General features: G+C 49.0%; 1 protein-coding gene across 3 annotated transcripts in view; it reads left to right on the top strand.

Moving 5' to 3' along the window:
• Positions 1-11,744, top strand: part of PTH1R (parathyroid hormone 1 receptor) — a 185,601-nt gene extending 173,857 nt beyond the window's left edge. For all 3 annotated transcript variants that reach the window (XM_006026420.3, XM_025207342.1, XM_025207343.1), the window contains 4 exons: positions 4,511-4,605; positions 6,452-6,593; positions 6,902-6,943; positions 8,222-11,744. In XM_006026420.3, the coding sequence (XP_006026482.1) occupies positions 4,511-4,605; positions 6,452-6,593; positions 6,902-6,943; positions 8,222-8,584 (642 nt within the window). In that variant the 3' untranslated portion in view covers positions 8,585-11,744. The remainder of the gene's footprint in view (positions 1-4,510; positions 4,606-6,451; positions 6,594-6,901; positions 6,944-8,221) is intronic.
• Positions 11,745-11,763: the final 19 nt, after the last annotated feature.

Raw genomic sequence — 11,763 nt, 5'->3', positions numbered from 1 at the left:
GAGCGGTACAGTGTCCCAGACAGCACATCAGAGCAAACCCAGGTCATGTATTGGGCACCCACAAGATGCAAAAATGGCCCAGTTATGGAAAGAGTTACGGAGCTGGGGCTGGTCAGGCCACGTAGTCACGCTTGTCTTCTCTGGATCGGGACCTTGGTTCTCCTGGGAAATTGGTTTCAATCCGTACCATAGAAAACATTTTGTCTTTTCTCCCTCTCTCTCCCTTGCTTCCCTTCACAACTCTCTCTTGTGATAGGCAGCCTATTTTCCCAACCTTTCCATCCTAATCTCTTCTATGCATTCATGCACCATGAGCTTGAGCCTACTGAAGCGAACGGGAACTTTACTCCTGACTTCAGGATGCTTTGGATGAGGCCCTTTGGGACTCGGTTCCCCCTTATAAAACAGGGAAACATTGGAAACCAACCTACGTGGGTGAGAAGAGAATCAGACCGTCGGCCAGCGAATGCCAGGAGAAAACCTCCTGCAATAAACAGGCCGATGGACTTCATTAGTCCAGGTGGCATGGGGAGTTTTTTTCTTCGTCCTCAGAAAGTCAACTTGATGGAAAATCTCCACCTGGATTAAGCGGTTAATGACGTGCATTGGGGGAGAGAGGGGGGAACTAATTGCCAAGACCACACAATGGTCACTGGAAAATAAAAATGTAGAGAAAGTTCAGCTAGTTCAGGTGGCTAATTGCCAGCAACCTCATTGCATTTAATTTAAAACCTAATTAGTAGAAGAGACAGAGCCGAATGGAGACTTGTCCCCAGTAAAGATAATGTTTCTCTGGGAAGCTCTGCCCTGCCTGTGCTCTGGTTATTCACAAATGCAACTATTCATCATGCAAACATATTCTGCAGGTCGTTTCTGTTTAATCTCAGCAGATTCCTCCTGCACACTTGGCTGCTTCCTCAATTCCCACACTGGCTTGTCGTACGTTTCTGGACATCATTTTGCATTTTTAAGGTTTTGCTTGCAGTGAAATTTCAGCCAAAAGGACTTAAAAGCCCTCTCATACCTTGGCAATTTGGAAGTCATTGAGTTATCTGGAGTTCTTTCAAGGCGCTGCTCATATTTTAGGAATCATAAGAGGTCTTTCCGTACTAACTTTGATAACGATTGAACTTTGTTCAGCTTCTCTGGCAAATGTCTAATGAGATCCAGAAAGCTGATGCTAGGTAAAATTTAGGTACCGAGTTTGAACAGTGAAGGGAACTGATGATCCCTAGAGCAGCCTACCCTGGCGTATGGGGGAGACTCCATCGTGGGACATGTTCATATCAAAGGTGGCTGTCTTTTGAACAGATCTGCTTCATCCAAGCCAGAATGAATGCAGAGAAGTTTCATATCCTGTGGTCCATGGGAGGTCAGACTAGATGGTCAGAAGATGAGCTCTTCCGGCCTTCTAGCCTACGACCCCATGAATCTACAATCATCTAACAACATATGAGCCTAAGCAGTGCCATATGAGGTCAGGCTAACTGTCCAGCTAGCCCAGTACCTGTCTCCAGCAGTAGCAGAAATAGATGCTATAGAGGGTGCAAGGTAGGGTGCGGGGTTATTGCCTTGGAATTGGCACCATAGTTCCATAGTTGTTCGGGGCTGGAAGGGATCTTACAGATCATCGGATCCAGCCCCCTGCACCTGGGTAGGAAAAACCGCTGGGGTCAGATGACCCCAGCAAGACGGGCGTGAGTTCTTTGGAAATAAACCAGCAGTGGAGAAAGAGGATGACCAGTGAAAGGCACCAGAGACACCAGCACCGGTCATGGTTAGTCCAGTGACTTGACCGGAAAGGAAAGGCGGCCTCCTGAGGAAAGCACAGGAGTTGGAGACAAGGTTTCCAAGTAATATTCTTGGCTCTAGCACAAGCTTTCACTGTGACCTTGGTCAAGATACTTAAGGAAGAAATGCAGGTCCTATTGAAACCAATGGCCAAACGCTCGTGGACTTCAATGAAGCCAGTCATTCCTCCAAAACCTCCCCTGTACATCAGTTCTGTATGTGGAGTGGCTGCCTGAATGCCAGGGGTCCTGGTTGCCTCTGATTTAAAAGAATCCCCAAATTTTGGTTAAAAAAGTAACCCCAAATCCACATTTTCCCATGTTTAAAATGAAACACCGCTCTCTGTCTATATATATACATATGTGTGTGTGTGTGTGTAAATATATGTGTGTATATCTATGTGTGTGTATATGTCTGTAAATACATGTGTGTGTATATCTGTGTGTGTATATGTGTATGTATATATGTGTGTGTGTGTGTATGTAAATATATGTGTGTATATATGTGTGTGTGCTAGTATGTGTGCGTGTATATATATATATATATATATATAGGTATGTATGTATGCATGTATATTTGTGGTGTTTCCTTTTAAACAAGGAAAATGTGGATTTGGTGCTACTTTTTTTTTTTAACCAAAAATTTGGATTTTTTTTTTTTTAAATCGGGGAAAAGCAGGATCCCTGCTGAATACCTATTCCTCTCCATCCTTGCTCAGTCTCTTCTGTTCAGGTTGCAGGTTCTGCTTGAGAAAAGTCACTTGCTTATTCTTTGCTTCTACTAAGTTCCTACTGCTGGCCTGGGCCTGTGTCTCAGGTGGGGGCCCTTACACTCTGCAGGGAAATATATGCTGATGTCCCAGAGTCCCTACACACTGATGTTGGTTATGACCTGATACAGGTACTTCACCACTTCTCCGTCTCTGTTCTCGCCTTCTGTCCTCAAAGTGGCTTGAAACATGAATAAAGGGATCTGGGATCAGAGTGGTGGAGACAAAGAACAGACTTGTGTTGAGCAATACAGAGTGCCCCCCCCCCCCCCACACACACACACACACAACACAGCTCCCTGTATTTGTGCTAGCTCATCCAGAACTAACTGTGGTACCTGCATGAGTCAGGGCTGCCATCACTGCCCATGCACACAGAAAGGTTCATCGTTGCCCATGCATCATTGCCCATGCACACAGAAAGGTTCATCATTGCCCATGCATCATTGCCCATGCACACAGAAAGGTTCATCGTTGCCCGTGCATCATTGCCCATGCACACAGAAAGGTTCATCATTGCCCGTGCATCATTGCCCATGCACACAGAAAGGTTCATCGTTGCCCGTGCATCATTGCCCATGCACACAGAAAGGTTCATCGTTGCCCGTGCATCATTGCCCATGCACACAGAAAGGTTCATCGTTGCCCGTGCATCATTGCCCATGCACACAGAAAGGTTCATCGTTGCCCGTGCATCATTGCCCATGCACACAGAAAGGTTCATCGTTGCCCGTGCATCATTGCCCATGCACACAGAAAGGTTCATCGTTGCCCGTGCATCATTGCCCATGCACACAGAAAGGTTCATCATTGCCCGTGCATCATTGCCCATGCACACAGAAAGGTTCATCGTTGCCCGTGCATCATTGCCCATGCACACAGAAAGGTTCATCGTTGCCCGTGCATCATTGCCCATGCACACAGAAAGGTTCATCGTTGCCCGTGCATCATTGCCCATGCACACAGAAAGGTTCATCGTTGCCCGTGCATCATTGCCCATGCACACAGAAAGGTTCATCGTTGCCCGTGCATCATTGCCCATGCACACAGAAAGGTTCATCGTTGCCCGTGCATCATTGCCCATGCACACAGAAAGGTTCATCATTGCCCGTGCATCATTGCCCATGCACACAGAAAGGTTCATCATTGCCCGTGCATCATTGCCCATGCACACAGAAAGGTTCATCATTGCCCGTGCATCATTGCCCATGCACACAGAAAGGTTCATCATTGCCCGTGCATCATTGCCCATGCACACAGAAAGGTTCATCATTGCCCGTGCATCATTGCCCATGCACACAGAAAGGTTCATCATTGCCCGTGCATCATTGCCCATGCACACAGAAAGGTTCATCATTGCCCGTGCATCATTGCCCATGCACACAGAAAGGTTCATCATTGCCCGTCATCATTGCCCATGCACACAGAAAGTTTAGCGAAGATATACCAACAGAAGTGGCTCCAGCCCTCCCTCTCTGTGATCCCACAGGCCTTGTTTTGGAGGGCTGCGCTGTGTGGGGGCAGAAGCAGGTCAGACTCCAGGGTGGTTTTCAGCCCACCATATACAAAGTTTCTCCTCCTGCAGCCATTTTGATATTTTGGGGAGTTGTGACAAAGCTGAAAATCATAAATATCTGTGTCCTGTCCTGGCATGCTCAGTCTCTTCTGCGAGGCTCTTCCTGAGGGCAACAACCTGGTTGGATATTAGGAAAAACTTTCTCACTAGGAGGGTGGCGAAGCGCTGGAACAGGCTACCCAGAGAGGGGGGGCACTCTCCATCCTTGGAGGCGTTTAAGACCTGGCTAGACAAAACTTTGACTGGGATGATGTAGTTGGGGCTGGTCCTGCTTGGAGCAGGGGGTTGGACTAGATGTGATCAAGATCAAGCCCACAACAGCTCGATGGCTGATTATTATTATCCTCATGTCTTTTCCCTTTTCTCTCTCCCAGGTAAATTTTATGCTTTTTATCAATATTATCCGAGTCTTAGCAACCAAGCTGCGGGAAACCAATGCAGGGCGGTGCGACACCAGGCAACAGTACAGGTGAGTCGCGCTTCTCCTCTGACAGAAGATGCCCGGGGCTGAGAGGCCTGGGGGAAGACCTGTAGTCTCCTGCCCATGCACCCAGCATGCACTGGGGCTGCCTCAGTCTTCCCTACTACCCTGCATGGTGGCCATTCAAATGCCTCCCTTTCTGATGAGCTGCCCCGGCAAGGAGATGGCTTCATTGCCCCCAGGCCTGTTTGGCCTTGCTGAGGACACTGTTGCAAAGGGTTATATTGTCCAGTTGTCCAACACCTTCCTCTGCTGAAGACATCCCCATCAACCTGCTCCTGGGGGTCAGGACAGACTAGTCCCGTGCCCAAGGGACCGTGCGGCTTGCAGTATATTCCCAAAGGAGGCACTGCCCTGCTGGGTAACCCCTCCCGTGCCCTCGTTTTCCCTCCCAGCCCTTGTCTGCTCGGGAAATGGATCTTCTGTTCTCTTGGTACAGCACCTAGCACATGTGGGTCCCCATCGAAGCGTGGTGTCATTGAATAAAAGCAAACGCTCTCTGCCAGGCTGGGCGGGCTTGCATAGAGACAGCCCGTTTATGCTGTTGCATCCCATCGCACGTGGGTCCTTCCTTTTTTTTTTCGTGTTTTTCCTTTCCCTTGTTTCTGAAACCTGGGGCTTCTCTTTAAATCGGCTTCACAAACACAGCTTGCTGCATGGCAGCAGGCTTTCTAACCCAATCGGCAATGTTGTGCGTTACAGTACTTCCCCCCGTCTTGATAGCTCGAGTTGGACTACAAAGGCAAAATCACCGAGGCCCGGAGCTCGGCAGGGCTTGTTTTGGCTCAGGTTGAAATGCTTCGCTCCAAAACCATCCACAGGGGAGCGAGAGAAATAATCCAGGGCAGTGTCAGGGCAAAACGCGAGGTCATGGCTACCATCGCGCTCAGCAAAGGGAGTTCAAGAGCGAGAGGTTTTATTTGCAAGCGGGGCCTGGAATTTGGCTGGAAAAGGCAAAGGTTTGTTTTGCTGCCTTGTCAGGGCTGTGATTTATCTATTTATTTCTCAGGGGTTGAGGCTTGCAATTACTTAAGGTTTGGACGGGCCCGACTGTTTTTAATTTCGAAGCCCCGCCGTGATTGTCGGTTGGACGCCGAACGCGGCCAGGCCTCCTGGCAGCCGTGCCCTCCTCTCCCTCACTAATTGCCTCCATTTGGTGACTGCCGTAACAATTGGCAGGGACTCTCACCCCTCGCACAGCATCATTTCCAGGCAGGGCTTGTCCCCGCGGGGACAGCTGATACGAACCCAGCCAAATGCGAAGGGCCGGGCTCTGCCCTGTAGGCTCAGCTCCTGCTGAGATGCAGCCGCTTCTCCCCTGCCGCGGCCCGAGGATGCTTGCTAGATGCAGAGACGTGCCAGCAGCACCACTCCATGGCACGTCCATCCCCTGGGCAGCCAGCTTAGCTCCGCTGGCTCCCGTGCAGACCAGCGCCCCGACAGCTTTGCAAGGCGTCTCCTTGCCCCCCTCCATCAGCTCTGCTCATGCTCCAAGAAACCCATCTTTTTTGTCCTACCTGGATATCAACCATTTATATTTATATATAAAGCACAACCACCCTCTGCCTGAAGAAGGGCGTTTGTGCCCAAAAGTTTGCAAAGAACAATTAGTTGGTCTAATAAAAGATATCGCCTCTACCCAAAAAAGCTGATCTGCCTTTAGTTACTAAGGAACTTATTGCTAGATGGACAGGCCTGGAGACTGGACCCCACCATGAGCCGTGTCGTGGGCAGCAAGGCTCCCGCTCAGACCCGTCCTACCATCTTGGGCCAAAAACAGGGATCTTTAAGGCTGAGATGTTACTCTATTCTCTTCTTCTTTTTCCCCCCGCAGGAAGCTGCTGAAATCTACCCTCGTCCTTATGCCTCTGTTCGGCGTTCACTATATAGTGTTCATGGCGATGCCATACACAGACGTGTCAGGGATTCTTTGGCAAGTTCAAATGCACTATGAAATGCTGTTCAACTCTTTCCAGGTACGGGACGCTCCTCAACTTTCTGGGCAGGCTAAGGGCAAAGTTACGGTGCTGCGTGAGAAGGGAAGTAGACACCTGGTGCTTCCTATTTGATGCATTTGCTCCTCAACATGGTTTTTCCTAGTGTGGGTAAATTGTACTAAACTGAGGATACATCAATTTAGCTCTGTTAGCTTGAACAACGAGTGAAGACCTGAGCAATGCAGATTGACTCAAGCTGGGGCTATGGACCCCAGTGCCAGAAAATAGACAGTAGGAGGCTGCGAGATAAATATGACGTTGTTTTTTTGTTGTTGTTTTTTTTGCAGGGATTTTTTGTGGCCATCATATACTGTTTTTGCAATGGAGAGGTGAGTGTCTTCACTCCTTAGTGTTCCCCGTTCTTTGTAAGTTGATCCCAGATATCTACAGCCCAGAGCCACGAGGAGCCGGGTGACATGGCTCCAGGGGCTGGATTTGGCCCATAAACCAACACCAGTGATCTAGATTGTAAACCTTACAGTCAAGTCTATGCAGAGATACTTAGGGACATGAAAAGAAATCAGGTAAAAGACCACGAAAGCTTCATGGAGAAATGTTGGTTATGAATATGACCTGATAGCGACTCTCATGTGGCACATTGAGCCCCCGCCCTGCAGGAAGGCTGCTAAACTTAGCTCTGAATTATGGACTGGGTGATGAGCTTCTGTGGGGGGAACGACTGGGGATTTACACCTGGAGAACGAATGCTTTGAAAGAGCAGCTTGCTAGACTGCTTGAGAGAGATTTTGCAGTGAAGTTGGTGGCCGTGCTGGTTTGCAGCTCTGCAGATATCAGAGGTAGGCGAGGCAGGAGACCAAGAGGGGAAGGAAAGTCGTGTTCCACACAGGGAGAGAGGGATAAATAATCCCAATTATGGATCGATACAGGGCCAGCTGGTGGAAAAGGTGTAGCTATGCATAGCACCGCAGGAGTTAGTCACGTCATCAAACCATTGCCAGTCCATGCCAGGTTGCCCATTGACCCAGTCCATTGGGAAATAGCTCACGCAATTGCGTTTCCACCCTCTGAACAGCAAATGTACCCAGCAGCAGAAGGAGATGTTGCACAGTGTCCAGCCTAAATATAACCTTGCCCCCAATTTCATCCAATTTATTCTAATGATCTCCCTAGCTGGTTCTCCCAGCTAACACCACCTCTTTCAGAAACACCCCCGCCCTGTTATCCCCTACCATTCGTTTCCTCATTCCTGACTAATTGCAGAATCACAGACAATGAGGGTTGAAGGGACCATCTAGTCCAACCCCCTGCTCCAAGCAGGACCAGCCCCAACTACATCATCCCAGACAAGGCTTTCTCTTAAAAACCTCCAAGGATGGAGATGCTACCACCTCTCTGGGTAACCTGCTCTAGTATGTAATTACCTTCCTAGTCAGGATGTTCTTCCTAATCTCCAACCTCAACTTCCCTTGCTGCAGCCTGAGCCCATTGCTCCTTGTCCTGCCATCTGCCCCCACTGAGAACAGCCCAGCTCCATCCTTTTTGCAGCCCCCCTGCAGGGAGGTAAAGGCTGCTATTCAATCCCCCCTCGGTCTTCTCTTCCCCAGACTAAATGATTTCCTCCTTCTCTCCTCTCTCAACATCTTCAGGTTCAAGCAGAAATAAAGAAGTCATGGAGCAGATGGACATTAGCACTTGACTTTAAAAGGAAAGCACGGAGTGGGAGCACAACATATAGTTATGGACCCATGGTCTCCCATACCAGCATCACGAACGTAACTACCAGAGGGGCACTTGCCCTCCATCTCAATACGAGACTTATACCGGGAGCCCTCAATGGACACCGAAATTTGCCGGGTTATGTAAAAAATGGCTCCATTTCAGAAAACTCCATGCCTTCTTCTGGGCCGGAGCAATACAACAAAGACGAGGAGTACCTGAACGGCTCTGGACTTTACGACGGAGACAGGCCTACGGTGCTTGTGGAAGAAGAAAGAGAGACCGTGATGTAAGGATCAGAGAGGAAGAAGAAGAACAAGGAGACGAAAGGTTCCCGGAGAGCATTTAGTGGGCAAAAGAAGACCAGGCTGCACATGGGATGCCAAGGGTTTTCATACAGTTTCTCTGTTCTGTGTAACAGGAGGTCAAGTTATATGGAAAAAGTGGGCCATCGATGTGGCCAGCTGTTGATCACACACATTTACTCAGTGGTCTGGTCTCCAAGGTGTTAATGAAGGCAGTGCTGTCCAGACCTGCGGGCCTCGCTACCTGTTGAACAACGGGGGTATTCAGAGTTTACATGAGGGGTGTACAAATGGCACACGGTAGTTTCACCTCTGGGAGAGCATTCGAAGCACAAAGATGAAGGGAAACCCAGTCAAAGGAGCGGGGAGCGTGAAATGCCATCTTCTTGCAGTGGTATGAGAGGCCGGTGGCGTTGCCTTCACCACTCGGTTTGGTTTGGCTGTCTCTTTTATTCGAAAGCCCATCTGTCATATGGTAACACACACAGGACTGGCTGGGTCCCCTGGGCCATAGCCACTAATTGTAGCGGACTAAGACACAGCTTGGACTGTGGTGGCATTGGGTGTCTGTGTCCGTCCGGGGTCACTTGGTGCATGTTCCTTCAGGAGCAATCTCACTGCTGATTCCCTGATGAAGCAGCATGCTTTTTTCTTCTTTGGTAAATGACTCACAACTACTGGCTGTAAATGAATATTGGGGGTCCCCTTCTCCTACCTGAGCCCAGGGAGCGAGAGCAAAATTCGTGCAATCAGAGATTTTAAATGAACATGACGGTCTAGCTGGTCCAAGCCTAAAATCAGACAAGAGGTCCATTCTGTTGGCTTGTAAGTGCACTGAGCATTAGGGTGGAGAGGGAGCTTGATGGTACCTCAATGTGTGTGATTTGGGTGGCAGGGCATGTAAAACCAGGCCAGAAAACAGTGAACTCGCCCATTTTGGATGTTCAAGGGAATGTACTTAACTCATTTTCAGTCTTTTTTTTTTTTCTTCCCGTTCTCACTTCCGCACTTCCTGCTCCCTATTGAGTACGGGAAGGCTAACAAGTGAGGAGAAGGGCTGTTTTAGCAATATCCCGTTTCAATCAGAGCCGACGGAGGCTGGCATCCAACTCAACATGACGTTTGCAAGCCAGGTCTATGGATAATTCATTGCAGACCTCCAGGTGCATCTCTGAACCTCCAGGATGGGTTGTGGGTCCCCCTTCCAAGGTACACACACATACATGCATCCATACACGCATACCCATATGCATGTACTCACAGCAGGCTTGACCCTCAGCTAGCATAAGCATTCATGGGTCCCTTGAGGATATTGAAACTGTCCCGGGGCTCAACCACAGTCGTGTCCCAGCAAGGGGAAAGCGTACGGTTAATAGTGACTGCGTTTGCAGCAGGAAAAGGGTTCAGGAATGATTGTGATCCTCTGCAACTCCCCTTCCTGGTGGATGCTGTGGATGTCCTGGTATCACCCCAGGCCTCAGCAATGAGCATGCTTTAGTACACGTGATATTGTTCTCTGGCCTATCTGATGTGCTGAGCAGCAGTGATATCAGGTATTGACTGCGTCTCTGGCTGGTGAAAGCCAGGAGAGCTCCACTGAGCCTGTGCAATGCTAGCTGAGGGTCTAGCCTGGTATGTCCATCGGTCCCCAAGCATCATTCAAGGACTTTGGGACAGTGACCCCAGCTGGGAACTCCCCAGCCTGCCAGAGCCGGCCTGATCCCTTCCTTGGGCTCCTGTTGTATCAGTTGTTCCTCCCGCCGCACTTTAAAAGCCATAGTCCAGCCCGAGAACAAATGTTGGCAGCATTTCCAGCACAAGAAGCATGTTCATCCCCTATCAATGTGATCTGGCTGCTATTGAAATGCAATCAGAAAGAGCTGTTGTGCAAAGGTCGTCGAGGACCCAGTTTGGTGCCTATCAGATAATCCACTCTCGATCCTGCTCCTTCTTGGCTGGGCTGGTGAATCCTACCAACCGGCGCCTCGCAGATATACCCAAGTCATTGGAAAGGGACTGCTCCTCTCCAGACGCAGTTAGGACGAAGGACAGTCATCCCAAACCTCAGGTCCTGACTAGGCCCCTGGGAAGAGCAGCTGGTGTCTTGATCCGCCTCGAGTGTCCCATACCTGCCTTTCTGCCACCTCTCAGGTTAGGGCCTGATACAAAGCCCAGTGACGTCAAGCAAAAAGGCTCCTGCCGGCATCACTGAGTTTTGGATCAGAAACTTGTGGGAGGAGGGTGTCGTGGGGGGCCCCGAAGGACCGGCACCCCTACTGCAGGTAAAAAGCAAAGGCAGATTTTGGAAGACAAATATTTATTTTTGGTGTTTGTTTTTGTTTTGTATTGTTATAATTAAGTCGAAATGTTCTTTACCGTAGACCACCAAGCGGCAGCTATTGCAATGTCAGGTCTTCAAAGGGTGAATTGTTTTAGTAGTGTGGGATTTTTTTTTTTTTCGTTTAATGATATGCAGAAATTAAGTAATCATGCAAAGAAAAGCGGATTGAGTGAATGTCTGGCATTGAGAGCGAGCCAGCCTTGCAGAAATCTGGGTCAGTCTGAAGCACTCGCTGCTTGTATCTTAGTCACACATGCTGGCACGGCCTCTGCGGGGAATCAAAGGGGAAGAAAGTCATCTCTAGTCGGCTGTCAGCGTGTGCACGCTCGACTTATTTAGCATCCCATTCAGCCGACGTGCACTCCTGATTCAAGCGGGACGTGCAATGAGTGTGCTGGCTCTGGCAGTCCAAGCCTTGCGTGGACGGTTTCTCTCTGCCCCACTCCAAACCCCACTGGATGCGTGTTTTGCTTAAAAGCCTGCCAAGTGCACATGTGATCCCCTTGATCCTATCACTCAAAGAAAGAAATTACCGATCCAAATCAAAACCAGCAACTCTTTCTGTACTTGTGTTTGCTAATGACGGCTCAAGATTGCTGACGTGTTTGCAAATCACCTAGCAAAGTTCGGGTAATTAATAAGAGCCACGACATTATTTGTAAGTAAAGTCTACACCCGTAATTAATCACAAGAAATTAATCACTGGATAACCTATTATTTAATGATTAGAAATTGCCGTCTGTTGATAGACATGCCAAAAAAAATGACGTGAAATGGGGGGGGGGGGGAAAAAAAATATTTTTTGAAACTCCAACACAACATGTTG

Source organism: Alligator sinensis, unplaced genomic scaffold, assembly GCF_000455745.1.
Source record: "Alligator sinensis unplaced genomic scaffold, ASM45574v1 scaffold1298_1, whole genome shotgun sequence".
NCBI lineage: Eukaryota > Metazoa > Chordata > Crocodylia > Alligatoridae > Alligator > Alligator sinensis.
Note: the sequence above shows the minus strand (reverse complement) of the source record. Positions and strands in the feature narration are given on the sequence as shown.